Raw genomic sequence first — 25,911 nt, 5'->3', positions numbered from 1 at the left:
AGAACAATATTTTATTTGTTATGAAACCAGTACGGGGCTGAGGATGTAACACAGTAGAACCCTTGCCTGGTGTTCGTGGCGTCTTGGGTTCCATCCATGGTACATGCCTGTAATCTCAACATTTAGGAGGTGTGGAGCAAGAGGATCAGGTCATCCTTGGCTACAAATTGAGTTCAGGGCTGTCCTTGACACCACTTTTAAAAAAATAGGAATTTTTTTATTCATGTCTGAAATGAAAGACTAGATGGTTCCAGGATAGTAATTTTATAAGGCGAATTGGAAACATTATTAATCACATATTTTAGTGTATCATTAAAAAATACTTTTTGCTTTTTTTAAAAAAGTTGGTTTAGCTGGGCATGGTGACACCTGCCTTTATATTCCTAGCAGGGAAGGCAGATGGATTTCTGTGGGTTCAAGGCCAGCGTGACCTGTATATTTTTATGCTTGGGCTTTTTGGTGGTGGTTGTGGGGTGTGTGTGTGTGTGTTGTAAGTGTGTGCCTCATGTGTATGTGTGCTCTTGGAGGCCAGACAAGGGCATGGAGTCCCTGGCACTGGAGTTACAGGTGCTTGTAAGCCACCTTGTGGCACTGGAGATCAAACACAGATACTCTGGTAGAACCGCTAGCAATCTTAGCCACTGAGCATCTTTCCATACCCTACTTTAAAAAAGAAAGAAACTATTTCCCACTAGTTTTCCCTCAATGTCCTGTGTGTACAGTAAGGATAGTGATGCCTTCCTCCCTGGGGTAAATGTTAAATCTCGCTGACCGCTGGTAGAAACTACTAAGGGGAAGTGACGTGAGAAGCACTGAGCTTAGGCACAGTGGAGGCTAAGTTTCTGGTTGTTGTCTTCTGAGGGCAGTTCTCTGAGACTTAGTTCAAACCATAGACTTTCTAGAGCTCTATAGGAATAGCCTAAAGTATTTTCTTGAGGAACATAGTGAAAACTTCCCAAGCACTCTGGGTCTTCTGAAGGTAGAGCTGTTTAGTCAGAACCAGGGCCTGGAGCATTCAGCTGGGCCACCTGGATACAGCTGGTCACTTCACAGTCAACAGAGGGCTGAGGTAGCTCATTCTTCACCCTTTATTTCCTTTCTCTTCCTGATAGGTAAGTGGCCTGTGTCATTCATTTGTTCTTACAGGATTTAAAAAATGGTTTCACTTATATAAAATGTAGACAAATGTTTTGAAAGTAGTAACTGTGGAGCTGGGGTGATGTCTACTTTGGTAAAGCACCTTACCAAGCAAACCTGAGGGCCTAAATTTGAATCCTCAGAACTAAGCTGGGTGTGGTAGTCGGCATCTGTAATCCCAGTGCTCCTGCAGAGAGAGGGGAGGCTGATGGGGCCATGAAGAGGCTCTCCTGACCTCTGAGGGTTTGGAGCCACACTCACATATACAAAGTATAAAATGGGCTGGTGATCCATGTCAGCAGATGAAGGCTATTGGTGACAAGCCCAATGACTTGTCGGGGAGGGAGAAAATCCATTCTGCACGTTGACCTCTGACCTTTCACACGCACAGTACCATAGCACATGCATGGAGAGCAGGAGAAAATAAATACAGGATCTTGTAAAACAAACCTAGGAGTTCATGGTTGTTGGAGGAGCTTAGTACGGGGCTGGAAAGAGAGCAGGATGAAGCCAGACTGACTTCACTAGCCACAGCTGGAGCATGGCTCCAAGCCAGTCAGAGTCACAAGTGTGAGGGCTGTGCCATGCTCGGGCAGCTCTCAGTTATAAGCTCCAGATGACAATCTATTTTTAGGCCCAGTGGCATCTGGGTAGATTTTTTTTAAAAGATCTGTTATGGAACTTTCCAAAGACTCCTCATATCCAGAAAGCTTCAGAAATACAGAACAAGCATGGTATATTGTCCAAGACTGTTTTTTATAGCCTGACTAAAGGCTAGTTTCTAATTTTCAGCAGTAAATCTAAATCCAAAATTCTAATCATTTGTGTAACTGCCTAAACCTAACCTTCTATCACTGGTATTCATGAAAATATTTGGCAATGTACTTCTCTGTGTATGAATATTTCAAGTATTTCATGATACATGTTTAAAAATAGACCTGCTTAGCAGTGTCATGTATTAGCTGTACACAGTGCATTCTGGGAACAATAATGTAAGTGACACATGATTATTTGAGACCAGCAGGAAGATACTTATGACAGAAACTTGAGAAGGTTTTTCAGACAGTGTGTGGAAATTGAGTTTGGACTTTGAAAAATAGACAATATTTGGATAAGAAGTATAGATGGCTCAGAGGTTAAGAGCACTGACTACTCTTCCAGAGGTCCTGAGTTCAATTCCCAGCAACCACATGGTGGCTTACAACCATCTATGATGAGATCTGGTACCCTGTCTGGCCTGCAGGCATATATGCAAGGAGAATGCTGTATACATAATAAATAAATCTTTAAAAAATAAAAAAGAAGTATAATTAAAGGCCCAGAAGTAGAAAAGAAAGTTTTGCTAGAAACAAAAACCAGTGAGGAGGCTGGCCAGCAGTTTTAGACTCCTGAGACTTTAGAGGACTGAAAATGAGGTTTGTGAGCAGGAGGTGGAAGGCATCTCAGAACTGAGAGGTCAGGTAGAATTGAAACAGCTTTATGTCCTGGGAAATCTACCGTACTAAGCAAGTTTAGATAGAGGGCTATGTTTACCTAGAATTGCTCTCTCGCAAATTACTCTAAAATATAATTTCCCAGCATAGTTAAGTTTAGCAAAATGCCAGAATAGGACTTTTCCTGGTACATAAAAATGACTGAAATTAGCCAGACAGTGATGGCACATGCCTTTAATACCAGCACCTGGGAGACAGAGGCAGGTGGATCTCTGTGAGTTCCAGGACAGCCAAGGGCTACACAGAGAAACCCTGTCTCAAGAAACAAACAAAAAGTTGAAATTATTTGATGGTGACTAATGTAATAGTAATAACCCAGTGTTTTCCCGTCTTTGATTGACAGGTATTACCACCACAATCAGGTGTTCTTAATACCATTTTCATTCCTCTTATGGGCCTGCATACATGATTTCAGTTTGATACTTAATTTAAAGAACCCAGACTTGGAAGAGTCAGGCTTTGTTCCATCCCCCAAGCCTCTTTGTGGATTAAAAAAGCACAAAAACTCAAAAAGTAAAAGCCTGCATAATGCCTCGACAGTACCAGTGATTATGATAAAATAAACATGCTGGTGATGATAGTTGAGACTTTTTTGTGTTAGTGGAAAACTGAATTAGTCAGGTTACAGTGAATCTAGTGTTCGGGCCATTTTTCTTTCACCTCCTTGACCCTCCTATCTGGAGGACTCTAGCTTTAGAACTTTGTCTGGTTACTGTTCAGGTGTGCGGGGTAGAGATTGGGATCTTTCTTTCTCTTGTGAGCCCCACAGTGAGATATCAGTAAGGAAGGAAGTTCAGTGAACGAAAACACTTGGTGCTTCTTGAAAATTTCATTTTGGTCCCCATCCCTGTCTGTGCCCCCCACCCTGCCGCAAGAGAATGAAGTCCTGAAAACAAGTTGATTTCCTGTCCCACCTAGTCACATTTCCATACCTCCGTGACTCTGTTTTCCCTGGAGACATCTTCCTTCCCCTGTGTATTCTTCTAAGTGAATGAATCCATTACTGATGGTTGCGGGTCCCATATGTGCCCCCCCTTGCTCATGACAGAAGGCTGCGCATGTGCACGCTGCACTGGTGTAAGTCGGAGAACAACCCTGACTCAGAACTGTGCTGATGCGGAGAGACACACCAGGGCTTTGAAGTTCACCTCTGTCCATGGGGGTTACCTGAAGGGAGGAGGGGCTGACCAGTGGGCTGCCTGGCCTCAGGCCTTCCTAGTAATGGTACTTTTGGCATTCAGATATATTGTCCATCTCTTGCTTTGTCTGATTCTTTTCAGTCCAGACTCTTAAGCACTTGGATCTCCTATCCATGTGGTGCCTGGCTTTCTCAAAAAACAAACAAATAAACAAACAAACAAACAAACAAATAAATAAATAAATAAAAGGCAACAGTTCCCAATACATTAGCGTTTAGGAGATACATAAGTCCTTAGATCTGGAAAATGACTTTGACAGTTAACTGTCCCATTAGATGTGACCTGGGATACAACTGGCCTGGTAAATGCAGAGTAATGGATGTTATTTACTTTATATCTGGAACAGGTGATAGACCTCTGCGGATTGAGAAAACATGACTCTTAACTGAGGAACAGTAGTATTTCTATAGAACTTCCCCTCTGGCTCCTTCCTGTCGTTGTTACCTAAAATTTCATCATCTTTTCGTTTGGTTCTGTTCAACGGTGTCTTTGGGGCCAGCGGGAATTTTCACCTTCTACTTGCAGGAGTGTTTGCTCTTGGGCTCTGCAGTGTCTAAGGGACACCAGCCCCACCCACTTTCTTGTTGCTTGGCACCAGCCCTCCCTGGCTGTTGAGCATCTTGTTTATTTCTGTCCTTAATTCCCTGCAGGTGCGAAAGTACAAGAGCATGATCCTGGAAGACCTGGAGTCTGCCCTGGCAGAACACGCCCCTGCGCCACAGGAGGTTAATTCAGAACTGCCACCTCTCACTATCGACGGGATTCCAGTCTCTGTGGACAAAATGACCCAGGTACAGGGCGGGAAGTAAGGAGATGTAAAGACGAGAGATACAGGTGTGGGCGGGCTCTCCTCACTTTTCTAGCATTGTCTTCAGTGGTATGACGAGAGCACAGACTAGAATGTGTGGCAGCCTTGGAGAAGACGAGTCCCAGGAGGAGCCTGGCTGAGCACATACATACCCCCGCCTCTGTGCTGCCCACCTTCTCTGGGGCCTCTGTGCTAAGGAAGGAAGCTTTCTGTTTGAATTGCGTTGACTTGGAAACTCTTAGACGCTTTAGGGATTATAGCCAAGGGAGACGATTTTAGCAGGCTGGGTTGCTCCTCCACTCTACCAACAGGTTTTTGAGTTTTTTTTGGGGGGTTGGTTTTTTTTCAAGACAGGGTTTCCCTGTATTGCTTTGGAGGTTGTCCTGGAACTTGTTCTGCAGACCAGGCTGGCCTCAAACTCAAAGATCCACCTGCCTCTGCCTCGCAAGTCCTGGGATTAAAGGCATGTGTCACCAAAGCCCCATACCAACAGGTTTTTAAGACAGGGTTTCTCTATGTAGCCTTGACTGAAATGGAACTTGCTATGTAAAACAGGTTGACCTCAAACTCAGAGCAGCTGTCTCAGCCTCCTGAGTGCTGGGACTAATGGCATGTGCCACCAAGCCTGGCTACTTTACTAACTTTTGTTTTTGGTTTGTTTCTTCATGTAGATTTTGTTTTGTTTTTCGAGACAGGGTTTCTCTGTAGCTTTGGTGCCTGTCCTGGAACTCTCTCTGTAGACCAGACGGACCTCCAGCTCACAGAGATCCACCTGCCTCTGCCTCCCCAGTGCTGGGATTAAATGTGTGTGCCACCACTGCCCAGCATCCATGTCGAATTTTAGAGCAATAACTTTTCATTTTTTTATTGCTGTTCAGTTCAGGTGCTTAGCACCCAAAATTGCATGCCATCTAAACAATAGTACTTGTTTAGTAAATAACCTAAGAATATTGGAGCAAAACTGAATTCAATAAAGTAATGGTCAGCTTGTTTCCTGAATAGGTCTGAACCTGCAACTTGATGAGAAATTACATTGCAGTTTATGAATAAAAATCTAGAGTGGAATGTGGTATCACATGGGCTATGATCCTACAACCTGAGAATAGATGCAGAATTCAAGGCTAGCCTGGCATATATAATAATGAGACCCTCCCTAAAAAAAAGCATTAAACCTAAACTGTGACCTTTTGATTATTGGAATGCAGACCTTTCTATGGACTTGGAGGGTATTTCAGTAATGGTTCAGAAAGAAAGGCATATTCTTGTCCTTTCATAGTTAGTGTTATATTTTATTGTTAGTTCCATTTTGCAAGGAAACCTTTAAGAATCTGTTCTGTCTCTCAGCCATGAAATGCATGTAAAGGCAGCTGATCCTCTGGTGTAGGATAGTACTAACATAGAATCCTGTAGTAGGTTTTTCTCCCTAACTGCATGCTTGATATGTTAGTTGAAATAGTCCAAGGTTTTGGTGATGATAAACATACCTAAACGCTGCTTTTCATGAAGAGCAGTTAGAGCAGACAGCTACTGTTTGGAAAGCAAAGTATTGGAACCACAGTGTGCTTCATTGCTCTCTCTTCTCACTACAGATGATGGAAACAAAACATAAAGGTGTTGAAAGCCTCAGCATTCTAAAGGAGCCCCCTGAGGTGGTTAAAGGTGCTTGCCACCGAGTCTGATGACCTGAGTCCTCTTGGTGGAGGGAGAGAACTGGCCCCAAGTTGTTCTCTGGCCTTCTCCTGTGCTCTGTGGCAGTGCCCCACAATAAATAAACATTTAAAAATTACATTGTGAGGAGGAGTAGGCAGGGTGATAAAAGACCAACCCTACTTGAATGGAAATTTCCAAGTGTACAGAAAGTATTGGGAAGCTGGTATTTTCTTCCTCTACCTCTTGTTTTGCTTCCTCATATACTTTCATCTTAAGCTGAGTCAAATACCTCTCAATTTTAAATGATCCTAAGGCCTTCCACTTTTTTTTTTTTTGTTTGTTTGTTTGTTTTTTACGAGACAGGGTTTCTCTGTATTGTTTTGGAGGCTGTCGGTCCAGCCCAGCCTCAAACTCACAGAGATCCGCCTGCCTCTGCCTCCCAAGTGCTGGGATTAAAGGCGTGCGCCACCAACGCCCGGCTAAGGCCTTCCACTAGTGAGAGTGTTTAATTTCAAACTAAGCCTGAAATTGTACATACTGAGAATGTAAACTGGCACACGCCCTCGGCAGGTCAGTGGCGCAGTGTGAAGTGTGCATGTCCAGGGCTGGACAGATGGCTCAGCATTTAATGTGGTTCTCAGCACCATGTTGGGAGGCTCAGAAATGCCTATAATTCCAGCTCCAGGAGACCTGACAGCCTCTGTAGGTATTTGCCCTCACATGTATATACCCACACATAGATGTGTGCACATGATTAGAAATTAGATATAGTGGGTTTTGTTTGTTTGTTTTTGTTTTTCGAGACAGGGTTTCTCTGTGGCTTTGGAGGTTGTCCTGGAACTTGCTCTTGTAGACCAGGCTGGTCTCGAACTCACAACAATCTTCCTGCCTCTGCCTCCCAAGTGCTGGGATTAAAGGTGTGCGTCACCAACGCCTGGCATAAATAATACTTAAAAGGTGTGTGGTTTGCTTCTAGTAAAGTTGGAGTGATTGCTCACTGTTTGTGACAGCATTGTTTACAATAGGAAAACTTGAGACTATATAATTTTACTGGTGGTTAAATTATAATGGGAATGCCAACTATTCAGATGGGAGGAGGCATACCATGTCCCAAAGATGACAAGGTTGTTATTCAGTGACTATTAGGTACTAAAAGGAATGATCTCTGTTGGAGTAGAATAGTACCTCTGATACTTATCAAGCACTTTGTAAAATTGCATTTCTTACATACTTAATTTTAGGAGGTTAGGGCTTTACTGTTCTTTTCATTTCTTTTCAAAGGCTAGCTTTTTTTTTTTTTAAAACTCAGAACACAGAGTTGGTTGTGACCTGATTTTCTAAAATGTGTACACAAAACATGCCCAGGTGTTCACACTAAAGTTTGTAAGAATGTACATCAAAATATTAAGTGATTACTTACATATGATGACATCATGGATGGTTTTCATTTTCTTTGTAGATAAGCATGGATTATTTTGTCTAGGTTTTCTATTTATGGATTTTTTGTAATCATAAAATTCAATTATTTTCATTTTTTTTATAATAAGCTTGAATCTTTTTGTTGTTTTTGGTTTTTGGTTTGTTTTTTTCAAGCCTGGGTTTCTCTGTGTAGCTTTGGAGCCTGTCCTGTAACTTGCCCTGTAGACTAGGCTGGCCTCAAACTTAAAGAGGTCCTTCTCTTGCCACTGCCTCCCAAGTGCTGGGATCAAAGGCGTGCACCACCAACACCCAGCTAAGCTTGACTTTTTTTTTAGGGTGAAAGTTTGATAACATTTCTGGTCTGTTTTGACCAAAGATCACTTTTCTTCTTTATGTTGAGACAAAAAAATGTCACCTTGGATTTCTAAAGAACTACCAAGTGTTGGAAGCCACACTATTAAATTATTCAGCACAAGGGCACCTCATTTGTTCTGTGGTGGTGGAGGGGAAGAGAACTACTTTATAGTCAAGAAAGCAGAATTCAGATATGACTGTAGCCATAAAAAGTCAAATATGACGAGTGTTAATTCTAGATTTCAGACTCTGAGGGTAATTTATCAGATCCTTAAGGTGATCAAGTCCTGGGAAACTGGGCTGTCCTATAGATAGACTCCGGTTACCCATCTTAACTGCACTTGATGGTGTAGAGGTGACTGGTGTTTATGTGATGGGGCTGATGTAGACGTATGATTCTATGTGCAGACTCAAAATGTGTTCTGAATCATCCAAGGGCGTCCATACCTGATAATGGCCTAATATTAGCTTTATTGATTCTCTGTAAGTTAAATAGTTAAATCTATTTTTATGAAAATGCTAAGATCTAATTTCTAGTCCTAGCACTACTATACATTAATTCTAGGCCTCACCTTTTTTGTTGTTGTTGTTTTGTTTTTTTGTTTTTTACGAGACAGGGTTTCTCTGTATTGTTTTGGAGGCTCTCGGTCCAGCCCGGCCTCGAACTCACAGAGATCCACCTGCCTCTGCCTCCAGAGTGCTGGGATTAAAGGCGTGCGCCGCCACCACCCAGCCTAGGCATCGCTTTTATGACCCTTCCTGCCTCATAAAGTTGGAGGAAGAAAAAATTAGATATTGTAGAGGAAAGTGCTTTGAAAACTAAGCCATCTTACAATGTTATTATTATTACTGTTAGCTTTTGTAAACTTGCATTTCTTTTTTATACTTAATTTTAAGAGACTGAGGCATTACTGTTTTTATTTCTTCTCAAAGGCTTTGTTTTGAGAGAGGGTCTTAACTGTGTAAGCCTGTCTTGCCTGGAATTTGCTATGTCAATCAGACTGGCCTTAAACTAACAGAAATCCACCAGCCTCTGCCCTCTCTGTGCTGGAATTAAAGGCTTGTGCTACCACACCTAGATACATTTGACTTTGTTTTTAATTATGAGTGTGTGTGTGTGTGTGTGTGTGTGTGTGTGTGTGTGTGTGTGTGAGAGAGAGAGAGAGAGAGAGAGAGAATATGTATATATATGTGCAGACACCAGAAGACAACATCTACTACCCCGAAGTCTTCTGCAAGAACAGTAAGCATTCTTTTTTGTTTTATTTTGTTTTTTGTTTTTTTTTTTTGTTTTTGTTTTTGTTTTTGTTTTTTCGAGACAGGGTTTCTCTGTGGCTTTGGAGGCTGTCCTGGAACTCACTCTGTAGACCAGGCTGGTCTCGAACTCACAGAGATCCGCCTGCCTCTGCCTCCCGAGTGCTGGGATTAAAGGCGTGCGCCACCAACGCCCGGCTAACAGTAAGCATTCTTAACTACTAAACCATCCCCCCTCTGGAAATTGCCTTGTGAGTGTAGGTAGATGGATGGAGTTATAGAGCGGAGTAGTTGAACTTCATCCGTAACTGACTGCCCTGTATTTAGGAAGCAACAGTGGCCAAGCTTTGCCATTGTTGCCCTTTGGGTTTTTCTGGCCTCTTTTGCTTTATTTTGAATGTATAATTCTTGGAGAGTGTGGTGGTACATGTCTGTAACCTCAGCACTTAGGAGGTGAAGTCAGGAGGACCAGAAGGTCAAGTTCAAGACCAGCCTTAGCGCACAGCAAGTTTGAGGGTATCCTGAGCAATATGAGAGCTTGTCATGAAAGACCAATACACAATAAAAAGAAGTTTAACTCTCTTTTTAAACCACTCTTACATAAAAGTTTGAGAACCTTGAAATAAGGCTTAATAGAATAATCCATTTTGGGGGTGTGGGTTAAGTTCTCTGTTGCCAAAAGTTGTCTTGAGCTTTTTTTTTTTTTTTTTTTTTTTTTTTTTGAGGCATGGTCTCACTATATAACTCAGGCTATCCTAGAACTTGCTATGTAGATCAGGCTGGCCTCATACTCATAGACCTGCCTCTGCCTCCCAGATACTAGAATTAAAGGTATATGCCACCATACCTAGAACATCTTGCATTTTTTGAGTTCTAGCAATTCTGCCTCAGCCTCCTGGACTATGGGTGTGTACTGCTGCACTTGCTTTGTTTTTCAGAACTCGGAATGTCACATTAGTAACCTGTTGTAGGTATGGCTTCACCTGTGCTCAGACACCACTGTGTGTGCATTGTCAGATGCTTGAGTGAGGCCTGAAGTCTAGCTTCCAGGTGCTGCTGGTCAGTGCTGCTAGTTCTCAGCTCGACTTGGCGCCTGAGAATTACGTTGTTTCCTGAGAGTTTGTGTGTCTCCAGTGGGGGTTCAATCCCAGCACTTGGGAGGCAGGGGGGAGTGGATCTCTGTGAGTTTGAGCACAGCCTGGTCTACAGAGTGAGTTCTAAGCTAACTAGAGCTCTGTGGTGGATTAGGGGAGAAGAGAGGGAGCCAGTCAGCCAGTTAGTTCTCTGTGCCACAGACCGTGAGAAAGGACTCCCATATTCTAGAGAGGTTGTACATTTCTGGGAGACCTGTATTTGAAAGGATATAGGGAAAGACTGTATTTGGGAGGAATTATAGAAAAATCATCTCTGAAAAGCCTGCCCAATATCATTGGTTCATTCTACTCCTCTCTCTTGGCTCTTCTCACTGCCCCCTTGAACTTGCTGTCTTCCTTTTATTCTCACTGGGCCATCTTTGTTGCATTAGTAGTCCCTGAGAGTGATGATGCAACTGGGCAGTAATTCAGTAGTTTAAAGAAAACCTTCCGCAATAGTCCACACAACAGCTACTTCCTTAGGAGTTAGTCACGGGTTTGATTCATCTTCCTTAGAAAACATTCAGTCTACTGTCAGTCTGGGTTTTTTGAAGGTTTTACTTTGAGGAAGCATGGGCCTGGTCTTTCCTACACACAGGGTAGAAAACATTATGCTAAATGAAATAAATGGAAATGAGCATACGACCTCACAAAAATGAGATATTCTCCAATAGGTAAAGCCATAGAGATAAAAAGTAGAGTAAAGGATACCAGGGACTGGGGAGATCCAAACGGAGTTAAAAGTTTTAAGTTTGGTGGTCTTCAAGGTTGGCTTCACACTAACTTCAGTGAATAGTTCACACTGCAGGCCAGTTAGTCTGAATCTTGTGGATGGAACTCAGACAGCTGTAGTTTTAGACCCTCTGATTTTAAATTATCCAGTGTTATAAACAGTACTTCCAAACTGCCTCTCCATTCAAAGCAGGCTTCCTTTTTTGTGGGTGGGGTGTAATGCAACTCAGGCAGCCTGGTTTTGAGCTCCTGGTCCTCCTGTCTCTGACTTTCAAGTGCTTGGTTTACATGCATATGCCGCCACACTCAGTAGCCTTTTCTTGTATCTGAAGTTTTCAGAATATGAATGTATAACACACCATGCCATGCTTTATAAAATGAAATATCAGGTAGAAGGGATGGGGACATAGCTCAGTAGTAAAGTGCTTGCCTAGCATGCACCAGACCCTAGCTTCAATCCCAGTGCCACCAAAGGGAGGTGGAGGAGGAAAACAGGAAGACATCTTCCTCTGCAGCCTCCACCTGGCTGGGGAGTGTGTAAAGGGCTTGACTAAGTATGAAGACTAAGTTCAATAGCCAGAATGTACGAGTGTGTATGTGTGTCTCGCCTTTTTAAAAAATCAGTTAGGCAGAGTGGGATTAGAAAATAACAACAAAAATATAGTGTAGGCCAACAAGTTAGCTCAGCAGGTAAAGGCACTTGCCTCTAAGCCTAACACAACCAAAATTCAATACCTAGGACTCACATGGTAGAACATGAAAACTGACTCTTAAAAGTTGTCCTCTGACCTCAATACCTATGCTGTGGCATGCATGGCAAACAAACAAAAAGAAATCAGAATAACTTTTTAAAACATTTAATGTATTCTTAAATAGAGCATAGTATATTTTAAGCAGAGAAACATAAGGTTATAAAGAAAAAGGATAATGACTATGTAAACTATACATTTGGGATACGATAAGACCAAGGAAATACATGCAACTTTTATGGTAAAGAATTAATATGCAGAGCAGATTAGTGCTTCCTTCAGATTAATAAGAAAAATTAGAAAAGTAAGCAAAGCTCACTAAAAGAAGTATGGGAAAGTTTGACTGAAGAGATGGCTAAATGGTTAAGAGATAGATAGATAGATACATAGATACATAGATACATAGATAGATAGATACATAGATACATAGATAGATACATAGATAAAATTTGTTGTGAAGCTGTCCTCAGTGTCCATAGAGGACTCATTACAGATACCCAAGTCCACAGAAAATGGTACATAGTGTTTATATGAGATCTATTTGAATCCTTCTATATACTTTAGATCATCTCTGCATTATCTATACCACCACCTCATAGAATGCAAATGCCATATAAGTAATTGTTAGACTGTATTATCTAAGAAATAATGACAGAAAAGCCCAGTTGGTACATATTCAGTACAGGTGATTTTGTTTTTGTTTTTCGAGAGATAGGGTTTCTCTGTGTAGCTTTGGAGCCTGTCCTGAAACTAACTCTGTTGCCCAGACTGGTCTCGAACTCACAGAGATCCACGTGCCTCTGCCTCCCAAATGCTGGGAAAAGGCATGTGCCACCACCGCCCAACTGATTTTTTTTTTCATTTTCCTGAGTATTTGTTTCACAATTGGTTGAATCTTTAGATATATAGCTCACAGGTATGAAAGACTGACTCTGTACTTTCTGACCATTTCAGTAGAGATGGAGTTGGGAGCTTGAAAGTTCCTTTCTTACAGTTGAGCCTAAATACCAATGAGGAACCTCAAAAACCCCTGTAGTAAAGATTCAGGGAATGGGGGGTGAATGGTATTTGAATGTGTTGAGGATAACACATTTGCTGAATAAGTAACTGAATTTACAAATGGCATACTTCTGGCATAATAAGAGCTATTGTTTCATTTTAGCTGGTTTATGCTTTTGTTATACATATAGAGTCGAGATCCAAACCCATGTCTCAAGTATGCTAATGAAGTGTTCCACCATTTCGTGACATGTCCCCAGCCCTTCCATTAGGCTTTTCTTGAACTTGTTATGTAGCTAAAAATGACCTTGAATTGATTCTCCTGCCTGCACCCCCAAGGCCTAGGAGTGTAGATGTATGTCACATGCCCAGTTAGCTTCCACAAAGTCTTAGTTTATGTGTGAGTAGTTTGCCTTCATGTGTGTTTCTGTGCACCACATGCCTGCAGATACCAGAAGAGGGCACTGGATCCCCTGGGACGGTTAGGAGATACCGTGTGAAGTCCTCTGGAAGAGCAGTCAGTGTTCTTCAGCGAGCCCTTTCTCTAGTTCCCATAACCTTTACTTTTAATTGCTACTGACGTGAATTTCATGTCGTTTTCTCTCTGGCTGTTTCCCGGGAGGAAGAGTAGTTTTTAGTTGGAGAAAACTTACTGGCCATCCTAGGGTCCTACAGGTTCACAAGGAGACCTAGGTCAGATGAGAGCAGCCGAGCAAGCGTCTTCTAGCCCATTACAGCTCAGCCTGAGAAGTAAGGCCGTGCCTTTGTCGCTGATCTTGTTGATTGTCTCCCAGCGGCTTACAAACGATCCTCCGTAACAAGCACATTGCGAAGCTTTGCTTTCCCAGACTCTCTAGGACCAGTAATTAATCCAGCTGGTAATGATGACAGAGTTAAATTCTGGAAAGGAATTACTTAACTCTTTCTATGCTAATGACTGGTATCCCCTTATAGTCCCTTCAGGGCAGACATGATGGTCTACACCTATAGTCCCAGCACTGAAGGGACTGAGACAGAAAGAATCTCAAGTTCAAAGCCAGGCTGAGATACATATTTATAAGAATCTTTTTTTTTATTATTGTTACTACTATTCATGTTGTTACTGGCTTTTTTTGAGAGAAAGAGTGGGGGCGGGTTTCTCTTAAGTCTTTTTAAAAGTCTTAGCATTTACTTGGGACAGTTTAAAAGTAGTTTTAATTGTGTAGCGATGACACATGCCTTTAATCCCAGTATTTGGGGGCACAGATGAGCGATCTCTGTGAGTTCAAAGCCAGCCTGAACTGCACAGAAACCCTGCCTTGAAAACCAAAAAACCAAACAAACAAAACACGAAAAGATAGTCTCTTCTTTTTGTGGGGAGATCGGTTACTAATAGGACTAAAAGGGGAACTTGTTTCAGTTTGTAGTATTAGTTTATTTCAATTGTGCATTTTAGATAGCTATTGTTTTGTATATGAAGAAATATAAAATGTATGTAAGCCCTTTTCTGCTCTATGTGTCTGAGGCTAGAGAAAGATACTCAAGAAAGAAACCAGGATAAAGGGGAAAATGACTTTGAGATGTACTTTCTTAAAATAACTGGAGGAATGACCTCATGAGCCAGCTGCTGGCATGGGTTTGCAAATGGATACATTTCTATTAGCCTGCTGCTTGATGCCTCCCAGACAAATATACCTGGAGTGTATTATATCAGAGCCTGTAAGCAGGAGACTGTCTGAGTAAGAAGCACTTAGGAAGAGGTGAGTGGCATTGTCTGCACAGGAATTAGCCAGGCCTGTCTTGTTATATAAGCATAGATGATTTGGGTTCAGGGTTCCCTACTATATGACAGTGTGTATTGTCTTCTGGTAGAATGGGGTTCCATATTTACTATAAGAACTGTAGGAACACTAGTAGATATATTCTTCCATACCACAGTGTTGGCATACTCATTCTGAGTCTGACTCCTGGCTCAGAGTGCTCCTCTCCTTCTGGTGTTATGATACAAAGCAGCACAGATGCTTCCTTGGCAAACGTAGGTGCTGCTCTCTACGCAGGACCTGAGATTTTAACTTGATGAACTGCTCTTCTTGCCCCAAATCCTTACTCTTGCTGAAGAATATTCACAGCACAGACCTCCTTAAGCCATGCACTCTAGTTACTATGCCACAAAATAAGTATGTCACCGACTGTGGTTTAAATCTGCTTTGGTCTCAGTTAACTCTGCAAAAGCAAGCTGAGTGAAGTTCATAATGTATATACAGCTGTCAGTGCATCTCATCTGAGACTTGTGAACACATAATGTATATACAGCTGTCAGTGCATCTCATCTGAGACTTGTGAACACTGCCCAGCTTCCAAGGAACTTGGTAGAAGAATTCTTAGATTATTTTCACCTTACTAACTGGGGTGTTTGTAGTAATTTACATTAGACTCTCTGGAGTTCCTGTTCCAGAGTCATCTCATCTGCAGATACTGATGGTCTGGCCTGCGGCTCATTCTTTATTCTTCTGTTACCTACTTGACTGCTGCCTCCAGGACAGTGCTGACAGCACCGTGACTTGGACTGTTAATTCATGGAAGTTACAGAAGATAGAGAAAAAACATAAGCCCTATTGCCAGTAGTGTCTCAGGAGGCAGAAATCAAGTTTGCAGATAGACATTGTTGATCTTTTAAGAAAAAGTCTACCAAATGAAGCTTTTAAGTTCTCCTTAGCAACAGATGTATCCCCCACAATCATCCATGGAGCAGGCAGATATAACCTGTAGGAAGCAATGGGCAGTCAGCAGTCACATTTGGAATCTCCTGGCCCCCTCAGGAAGGCTCTGTTTCATGATGCTAGGGTCAGGTAGGGGTGTGAGCACGCCTGAGGTGTTGGTCCTGAGTTCATTGTGATGGCAGGCTCTTCTCTTTTAGGCTCAGCTTCGGGCGTTTATCCCAGAGATGCTCAAGTATTCCACAGGTCGGGGAAAACCAGGCTGGGGGAAAGAAAGCTGCAAACCTATCTGGTGGCCAGAAGACATCCCATGGGCCAATGTTCGCAGTGATGTCCGCACAGAAGAGCAAAAGCAGAGAGTAAGTTCCTCTGAGTTACCCATTGCTTTGCCTCAACTTCTGTCTCTTCTTTTGCTACAAACTCAGAGCATTTTATAATAGTCAAGCCTGTCCCTCCAGAGAAGTTGGATGTTCCTGTACAGCCCTTCCTGTAAGAGTATTTAGTCATTTGAAAGCTTAGACATGTCCTTATTTCTGATTATCAAGAGTCACTGTTGAGCTGGGCATTATGATACATGTCTGTAGCTCTAGCACTCAGGAGGCTGAAGCATGCGAATCTCTAGTTTAAGGCCATCCTGGACAACATAGTGAGTTCTCGACCAGCCTGCCTGAAAACAGTAAGCAAAAATAATCACTGTTGAGGGGCAACAAAAACAAGAGTGTTTGCTGATCTTGAGAAAACCTGATTCATTTCCTAGCAGTCCCATCAGGTGACTCGCAACCACATGTAACCCTAGTTTCAGGACCAGTATTTAATCCAGCTGGTAATGAAGACACAGAGTAAAATTTTGGAAAGGAATTATTTAACTCTTTTTATGCTAGACAGCTGATAACTGATTTCCCCTTATAGATCCAACACTATTCTGACCTCCATGGGCACCTTCACACATTGACACGGGGGGGTGTTGAAGGAATACTATTGAAATTAGTACAGGATTAGAGGGGAAGTCTGCCAAGTGTGTATTAGTTACATAGCACGTGGAGAAGAAAGACTGAACTAGATAACATTCCCTACTTTTTCTATACATTTAGTTTTTTATTTTGTCTGGAAGTTTATTAAGAAACAGTAATTATTGATCAGAGAGATATCTTATGAGAAATTTGAGAGTTTGGAGTAGGACAAAATCCAAAAGCTAAATCAGACCTTGGTTAGGAAGGAAAACAGAAAACAAAACAAAACCTCAGTTCATTTGTACAGAATAATTCTGTGAGAAATCCCGAGATGAACTCCACAAAAGGTTCAATAAATACTTGACTGATTAGTCCATAGTAGCCTAAATGCCAAAGTTCTTTGTGACTTTTTGTGCTTTCCTGATCTTTTGGTAACAGGTTTCATGGACCCAGGCATTACGGACCATAGTTAAAAATTGTTATAAGCAACATGGGCGGGAAGATCTTTTATATGCTTTTGAAGATCAGCAAACACAAACACAGGCAACCACCACACACAGTATAGCTCATCTTGTACCATCACAAACTGTAGTACAGACCTTCAGCAATCCTGATGGCACGGTGTCGCTCATCCAGGTAAGCCTGGGCTTGGGAGGTGGGTCAGTGGCATCTGTCTCACCTCGGACGGGAGAAGTTTCTGATGTAGACACTCATCTCTGAGCATCATACCTAGAATTAACTTGTAAACAGTTCTATTTATGTTTTTGTTTCATTTTCTTGTGTTGCTTGGAATTCAACTGAGGGCTTCACACTAGGAAACTACTCTACCACATGACCACATCTTATCTCCAGCCTTGGAGCGGTATTTTACATTGTTTGCACTTTGATTAATTCTAAGCTATAAGTAGCTTCTAGAAGGGACATTTCCAAACCAGGCATTTTAAAATGGTTTCTTAGGTTAGGGTCCACTTGAGCGGTAGGATGCTTGCGACCTGTAGAGAGAACTAAAGAGGAGGATTTGGGGCGGGACAGGGAAGATGAAAGAGAGATAGGGTTCTTGAGAGCACACACCAGGGAAATACCTTTTCTGAGGGGAAACACCATCTATTGACAGATGAGGAATCTATAAAGTTCAGGTTGGGGTTAGAGTAGACTGTTGTTTGACTGGCACCAAGAGTTAGAAAAGAATATAATCATTCTTATATTGATTTGGTTGAAGTAAAATTCTGAAACTTATGCTGGTCCTTGAGAGATACATGATTTTAGTCATTCTCTTCATGTCACAATACATTATGCTGAATTTGGGGTTCATTGAGTCTTAGCTTATATGTATGGGCCAGGCAGAGGGGCCCATCCAACGACACCTAACTTCCTGTGTTTCTTAGGTTGGTACGGGGGCAACAGTAGCTACATTGGCCGATGCTTCAGAACTGCCAACCACAGTCACTGTTGCCCAAGTGAATTATTCTGCTGTGGCTGATGGAGAGGTGAGAAAAGGTTTCTCTATGCCCCTATTGAAACAGCACATGGATGAGTAAGGAAAAGTAAGAGCCCGGAAGACGAAGGAGCAGCCTGTACTATTTGAACCCTTGCGATATCTAGCAGACCGTGATAGTTTGGAGAAGTATTTTTATACTGTGTATGTTATTGTAACAGTTAAAGTTTGTGGATCATTACAACTCTAACCAACCTGTTAGAAAGTTAGAATTTCACATTTATAACATAGTCTTTTGCTTATTGTATACATAATAAAAGGGGTTATCCTTTCAGTACTTTTATGAGAAAGACCATTTCAGATAACGCATAGGCAATCTAAGTAAGTAGGTGTAAAGAAAAAAATCTCTAACCTTAAGCAGTTTAAAGTTATTTAAGGACAATGTACAAATTACATGGGCTTTTAGAATTCTACATTAAATTATAAAGTAAACTGTGTATGTTCACTTTTAAAATATGAAATTTATTCACATATGCAATTTACCAAAAAAATGATCTGGTTGAACAACGGGATCACCAGTTGGTACTGGCCATGTTGATTGCATTAGACATCAGAAAAATCAAATGATATCCGATAATAATAGTATATGTGATTCTGCTGAACAAAGGAAAAGCCACCCAAGTACAAAAACATTAAAGCTGTGAATTCAAAATGCGATATCAGCACTTGTGATGGGTTTGAAACTGTATGACATATTCAGCAAAAATGGACAGGCTCAATAACAAGTAGGAAAATAAAGGAGTATGTTCTCTACCCACGCATTCAGAAACGCTTTAGAGCTCTCTGCCAGGCTCTGTAGTCTAGATACAGGACGATAAAGGCTGCCCTCTTCCATAAGGGACCACACATGGTGGTAGGGAAACCCATGGCAAACCATTCAGTGAACAGCAGCGGGGAGGAGAGGTGGGACCCTGGGTAGTGCAGTGTCCTTGTTTCTGAGTGCTCTCCAGACGAGTACTAGACTAGGGGGAAGCAAGCAGAAGCAAAGGATGCAGGGATAGGAGTGTGTCCTAGCCAAGGCAGCAAGCATTCCATGCCCTGAGCTATGAAAATGTGAAATGGCTCTCGCTAGACATAAGAGAAGCCACCATTGAAACTCAGCACAGTGAGTTTCTCTCAGCAAGACAATAGGACGTCTTCAGAATAGCTCTACTTCTTGGCCTTACTTTGGAACATGGTAATGGATAGGCACAAACGGTTACACACAGGGAGGAAAGAGTGACAGGCACTCAAGCCAACATGGCCAAGGAAAGCACTGCTTAGAAGTAGATAGTGCCAAGTCTGCCTTCTGCCTCCAAACCCAACAGTTTTCTGTTTCTTTCCCCTGGCCTCCTTCCTCTTCTGTCTTTCTTGACAAGGTCTTGCTATGTAACCCAAGCTGACCTGGGTTTTGGGAGCCTCCTGAATGTTGGGATTTAGGCAGGTGTATATTTCTCTATATGCTTCCAGAACTTCTTGAAACAGACACAATCAAATTCAAATGTAAATTCTAACAGGACTCTCCCCGTACATTATAGGTCTTGTTGTGTGCATTCATTTGGCTGGAAACATGATGACGTTATGTTTTGACTTTTGACTTTGTCCTTTCTGTCTCAGGTGGAACAAAACTGGGCCACGTTACAGGGAGGTGAAATGACCATCCAGACGACGCAAGCATCAGAGGCCACTCAGGCAGTGGCCTCGCTGGCAGAAGCCGCAGTGGCAGCCTCTCAGGAGATGCAACAGGGAGCCACTGTCACCATGGCCCTCAACAGGTGGAGGCAGGGGTGGGGTGTAAATGGGATTGCAGGTCTGTCCTAAGAGATGCATTCCTCCTCAGGCAGAGCTGACAGTTAGGACTCTCTTCAAGCTCATAAGGCACTGGAGGCTGGGTGGTTTTGTTTTCTGCAGTCCTGGGAGTGGAGCTCCCAGGCCCTTGGGCCTGTTAAGCAAATGTTCTAATACCGAGTTACTGTACTTTGTTTCTAATCAGCTCTTTTAGGAAGAGCACTACAAGAAGAGAGAGGCCTTTTCCAAAACAGAATTGCTTGTTGCCTTCTGGACATTTTCCTACTGATTATTGACAGGAAAGCTCATCCCCGTATTATCCCCGTATTATTCTTCATTCTTGACACTATTGTCCGCAGACCCAGGCGTTTTCATTAATCATTAAGAGCGGGACCTTAAAGTCACTCTGCCCTGTCACTTGCTAGCTGGCTGACCTTGAACAGTTTATTTAAACTCTCCGTGTCCAGGGTTTCTTTTTCTGTAGACTGGCAGTGATACCTATATCTGTTCTGAGGAAGTGTTAAGACAACTGAGGTCACTGGGTGAGGTGCTAGGTCGGTGCCTTGGCGTGTGGTAAGGGCTGCTGCTAGTCATCCTGTGCGGCCCTTAGTCTCGCATAGTCCCTGACCTCCAGGGCAAGCCAGGTGAGGCTGTAAGAAGAGAAGAGTGTGGCAGCACAGTCTCAGCTCTCAAAGAAGTCGGGAGACTAACTTCAGCAAACCACCTAACGGTGATACTAGAATGTTCTTCAATGTTACATTGTGGAGTTCTGACTATGGACATTGTAGAAATCCAGAGAGGAATTCCCAAAAGTCAGCTGATATGTAGATTGGAGGGGCCTGCTTTTGTTGTTAAATAAAAAGTAGATCAGTAGGTATAGATGACTAGAGAGCATTGATGTGTTGGTGTATAGTGTGCTGTATGAGGCTGTACAATGTGTTATTGAAAAGAAGATTTCTGGTTCAAATCCCAGCCAAACCATTTGTTAGCCATTTGCCCCAGAGAAACTTAGTCCCTAGTCTTATTTTCCTCTTTGTTATTGTAGGATAATATTATATTCACAAACTGACTCAGACACAGTGAGACCATGTGTAGAAAGCTCTTAGTGGCATTCAGTTCATGTTAACACTTAAGGAGTTAAATCTGTCTTCCTTTCTTCTTCCCTCCCCTCCATCTGTCGCTCTCCCTCTTCACTCCTCCCTCTGCCCCTTCTCTTTCTTTCCAGAGGGTCTCATGTGTAGCCCAGGATGGCCTTGAACACATGGTGATCCTCCTGCCTTAACCTCCTGAGTACTGAGATTGTAGATGTGAGCCACCATGCTCGTCTTATTTAAATGACACTTCAAGGAGCTGAGGGCTTGGGTCATTGGAGAGTCTGGCATGTGTGAGGCCCTGGGTTCAAGCTGTACTTTAAGACTTGTCTAGTCAGAACTGTGATAATGAGGCATGGTTTTAAAGAAAAAGTCAGGATGAAGAAACGCAGAAACCAGGTGTGCTTTGTTAAAGGTTTGGAGGCCTGTCACCTGAAGGAAGCCATGGCTAAGATGTGGTTGGTCAGATACCTAAGACTGACACACATGCTCACCCTTGATCTCTCACGCTCACCTAACTTCTGCATGACCTGGAGCTGAGACTTCCCAGCGAGTGATTCCCATACTATTCAGAATCGTAGGAGTCTCGCCTGTTGGTACTCTGGCCCTCTTCAGCCCCTTCCTTTCAGGTGCTCAGGTGCATCCCCTGAAGGCTCTGTTAGAGGGAGAGTCTCCTGCCTTCAGTCTGCTGTCCCCTTACTGTTACTTTGGGTGTAACAAGCCATCACTAAAGACCAGCAAAACCAGAGCCTTCCAGTCAGCACCATGACTTCAGTGACCTGTGGTGTCTGTCCCAGGAACCCTGCCCATAGTGGAAAGTCTGAGGCACATTCCGGCTCCCTTTGCTGTGAGGAACACTGAGCATAATGGTACCCTGAGGGCTTGTTAGCAAAACTCCGGTGCTGCTGAGGTGGCTACACTGTTTACTCCAGAAACGAGAGTGCTTCTCTGTGGCGTGAAGGAGGAGCAAAGAGATGTTGAAATCTGTTTGCAATCAGATAGTTCAGTGCTCAGTGAGTCCTAGGGGTGATGTGTTGCAGATTCTGGAAGAAGCCAAGCCTGGCAGCAAAGCAAGCTATACCCCACGAATGAATGACTTTGTCAGGAGGGCGGGGTCTGAGACAACCCTTTACTGAGTGAGTCTCTATGCATGAGACGCAATGGAATCCTTTATCCCTACACAATTCATTGTTGAGAGTCCCCTAGATGAAAAATACACAGAGAACGCTGGCCTTTGTTCCTATGGTAACAAAGTGATTTCATAATCTGCCGCCAGTCTCTGTTTCAGGTGCAGATGGACCAAGCATGATTCTCTAATAACCACCTGCACCTCTGCGGCACTGTAAACAGCAGATGTGAGTGCAGGGTGAGGAAGGAGAAGCCAGCCATGGGAGAGGCAGATGGGCACCTAAGAAGGAAGAGGTTCCTTCACCCACTGCAGGGAAGGAAGGGTCGGCCAGCTGCACACAGACCTGTTTCTCAACTGTGTGTTCAAAGTGTGTTTACAGCAAGTCAGGACAGGACCCAGGGCTGCACAGCCTTAGCCCACCCTAGCTTCATAACAACCCAAAGGGCTGTGGAAAAATTACCAGTATGAAGTACTGAAAGCAGCAGCTTTTATTTTAGTGTTTCCAATAAAGAATAAACCAGCACTTTTAGGAACGAGGTAGGAAGGGAATCATGGTGAACAAAGCATCTCTCTCTCTCTCTCTCTCTCTCTCTCTCTCTCTCTCTCTCTCTCTCTCTCTCTCTCTCTCTCTCTCTCTCTCACACACACACACACACACACACACACACACACACACACACACACACCAAACAAAAAGTAGCTTTTCAGGTCACACAAACAGCATGGAAAGGGAGTGATGTCATCATACCTGATGAGTTTGAGTTTGACGCTTTGCTTCATTGGTTTGACTCCTCTGTACTTATAGACCCTCTTAACTGAACCTCCCTGCAAAGAAAGTTCTCAAGTCCCCCAGTGCAACCCTGCCCTGCATAGAGATACATGGTAGGGATTTGTAGACTGGGTTTATATTTACCTTAGGAAAACTTGTTTTACCCTGTGTTGCCAGTGTGGTATTTGTGTATCTGCTGAGCATGGTGTCTCCATTTAGCATTCCAAAGAAACTGATGCTTGGGTTATTTCTTTTCAGGGAACTTAGAATGTGCCCTTTTTGAACTGTGGAGACTGCGTTTAAAAAACAAAACAAAAACTTAGCATACACCTTTAATCCCAGGTCTCAGGAAGTAGAGGCAGGCTGCTCTCTGAATTCAGCCTGGTCTGAAGAGTGAGTTCCAGGACAGCCAGAGCTACACAGAGAAGCCCTGTCTTGCAAAACCAAAAATGAATGAATGAATGAATGAACGAACAAATAAATGAATAAATAGCATGGCATTTTATGAATAAGCACATGCCCTTATCCCAGCACTTCAGAGGCTGAGGCAGGAGATTAGCTAGAAGCTCCAGGTTAGCCAGGGCTACTTAGTAAAGCCTTGTCTCAAGAAAGAAAGCAAGGGATTGATAGACGGAAGGAAGGAAGGAAGGAAGGAAGGAAGGAAGGAAGGAAGGAAGGAAGAGAAAGTAAACCATATTTTGATATAAAGTTCATTTTTTAAAAATTTTTTGACTAATACACAAATATACATATTTAGAGAGTATCGTGACATTTCAGTACATTCTTTTACCTTTTCTTCAAGCTGGAAATATTAATAGAGAATATTAAAATAGAATGTTGAGCCAGACGATGGTGGTACATGCCTTTAATCCCAGCACTCGGGAGGCTGAAGGAGGCGGATCTCTGTGTTTGAGGCCAACCTAGTCTACAGAGCGAGTTCCAGGACAGCCTCCTAAGTTTTGACACAGAAACACTGTCTCAAAAAAACAAAACAAAACAAAACAAAGGGAGATATGTATACTTGTATGGCAGAACATGTGCTCAGCATGTGTGATGTCCTAGGTTCAATTCTCAATATTGAGGGGAAATCATTAACTTAGGGCTGGAGAGATGGCTCAGAGATTAGGAACACTTGTTGCTCCTGCAGAGGACTCAGGTTTGATTCCCAGCACCCACATGGCAGCTAACAACCATCTGTAATTCCAGTGCCACGGGATCTGAAGCTCTCTTCTGACTTCTAATGGAACCAGCATGCTTGTGGCATACATACATACATACATACATGCATGCATGCATGCATGCTTGCAAGCAAAATACTTATACACACAAAATAAATAAATCTAATTTTAATTACTTAAAATATAAATGGGGATTATTCCTAAGATACCACTTTGTAAATTTTATTAAAAAGCCATTTTCAAACCAGAACTACAAAAGAATGATTCCTATCAGTGTGTGTGTGTATTGGCCAGAGGTCCACCTTGTTTTCTGAGACAGGGTCTCTCGTTGGCCTACAGTTCACCCATGAGGCTAGGTCTGGCCACCAAGCCCCAGGGATCCACTGTCTCTACTTCTCTACAAAAGCAAGCCATCATACTCTGTGACCAGGGATGGGGGTGGGGTGGGAGACATGAACTCAGGTCTGTGGGAACCCCTGCCACACAAAAACACTTTACTAACTAAGCTATCTCCAAGACACAACACACCAGGGTTTCTCTGTATAGCCCTGGCTGTCCTGGAACTTGCTCTGTAGACCAGGCTGGCCTCAAACTGACAGAGATCCCCCTATCTCTGCCTCCCGAGTGTTGGGATTAAAGATGTGTACCACCACTGCCCAGCCCCCAACCTTTTATTTGTAGATGGCCAATTTTAATCTACAGGAAAGAGCATAGTCCTTACCTACTATAGGTGAAGACAATCTGATTTACATTATCCATCCCATCTTACTGGACCAGTGGCAATCTATATACTAAACCAGCATCCTTTTTTCCCCCCTTTTGGTTTTTTCCAGACAGGGTTTCTCTGTGGCTTTGCAGGCTGTCTGGAATGAAGCATGGCTTCTATGTGTAGCTTTGGGAATCTGCCCTGGAACTCGTTCTGTAGACCAGGCTGGCTTTGAACTCACAACTGTCTGTAACTCCTGTTCTGGGGGATACAATACCCTCATAAAGACATTATTCATGCAGGCAAAGCACCGATGTACATAAAATAAATAATTTTTTAAAAAGTAAGGCAGATTAGTACAAAGGGGAGACTCTTCTATTTAATGAGACTGTTCTGTCTGTTGGGTCTCTCTCCCCCCTAGAGAATTACTGTGCTTTGCCTGTTCAACGTCTTGATAAAGGAACTGTCTGTAATGGGGTGTGCATTGCTACGCCCTGGTCAGTGACATGTCTACACCAGCCAGTCCCTGCTCCCTCACCAGTTCCTACTAGAGCCTGGGATTCCAAGGAAACAGCTGTATTGGTACAAAGCCTGCAGCTTCAGAGCAGAGCTGCATCCATTAGCTTATTTGAAGATGGAACCAGGCTGTTGCCCACCTCTGCTACCTTCTCGACTTCTGCTCACTCTGGCATTTTTTAATATTTATTTATTTTGTATGTGTGCGCACACTACCCATGTGAATGCATGTGCACAGTGCACATATGAAGATCAGAGGACAGTTTGTAGGAGTTGGTTCTATGCTTTCACCATGTGGGTTCTGGGGATCAAATGTGGTGACAAATGCTTTTACCTATTGAGCCATCTTATCTTGCTGGCCAGTGTTCATTTATGTTTTTTAAGAAACTTAGTATGTGTGTGGTGTAAGTACACATTTCTCCGGTGCCACAGTTACTTGCACCTGTGTGTACAGAGGCTGGAGGACAGTGTTGGATTCCTGCTGTCTGTCACTTTGTACTGTCTGCCCCCACAGCACTGGGCTGCAGGACACACAGCCATACCCAGCTTTCTTCATATGGGTGGTGGTCCAAATGCAGGTCCCTGGACTTGCATAACAAACTTCCTTATCCACTCAGACCCTGATGCTCACTTTTCCTTCCTCAGGGAACCACAAATTGTCAATTGATAATCTCCATCTTCATAGAA

The 25,911-nt window shown here is 42.9% G+C and overlaps 1 protein-coding gene across 7 annotated transcripts in view; it reads left to right on the top strand.

Moving 5' to 3' along the window:
* The window catches only part of Nrf1 (nuclear respiratory factor 1), a 98,173-nt gene that overhangs the window by 47,047 nt on the left and 25,215 nt on the right, over positions 1-25,911 (top strand). For all 7 annotated transcript variants that reach the window (XM_005078088.4, XM_040728485.1, XM_040728487.1 and 4 more), the window contains 5 exons: positions 4,480-4,620; positions 15,824-15,982; positions 17,012-17,209; positions 17,959-18,060; positions 19,665-19,822. In XM_005078088.4, the coding sequence (XP_005078145.1) occupies positions 4,480-4,620; positions 15,824-15,982; positions 17,012-17,209; positions 17,959-18,060; positions 19,665-19,822 (758 nt within the window). The remainder of the gene's footprint in view (positions 1-4,479; positions 4,621-15,823; positions 15,983-17,011; positions 17,210-17,958; positions 18,061-19,664; positions 19,823-25,911) is intronic.

The sequence above is a fragment of the Mesocricetus auratus genome, unplaced genomic scaffold, assembly GCF_017639785.1.
Source record: "Mesocricetus auratus isolate SY011 unplaced genomic scaffold, BCM_Maur_2.0 Super-Scaffold_100019, whole genome shotgun sequence".
Classification (NCBI taxonomy): Eukaryota; Metazoa; Chordata; class Mammalia; order Rodentia; family Cricetidae; genus Mesocricetus; species Mesocricetus auratus.
This window is presented reverse-complemented; position numbering and strand designations above follow the sequence as displayed.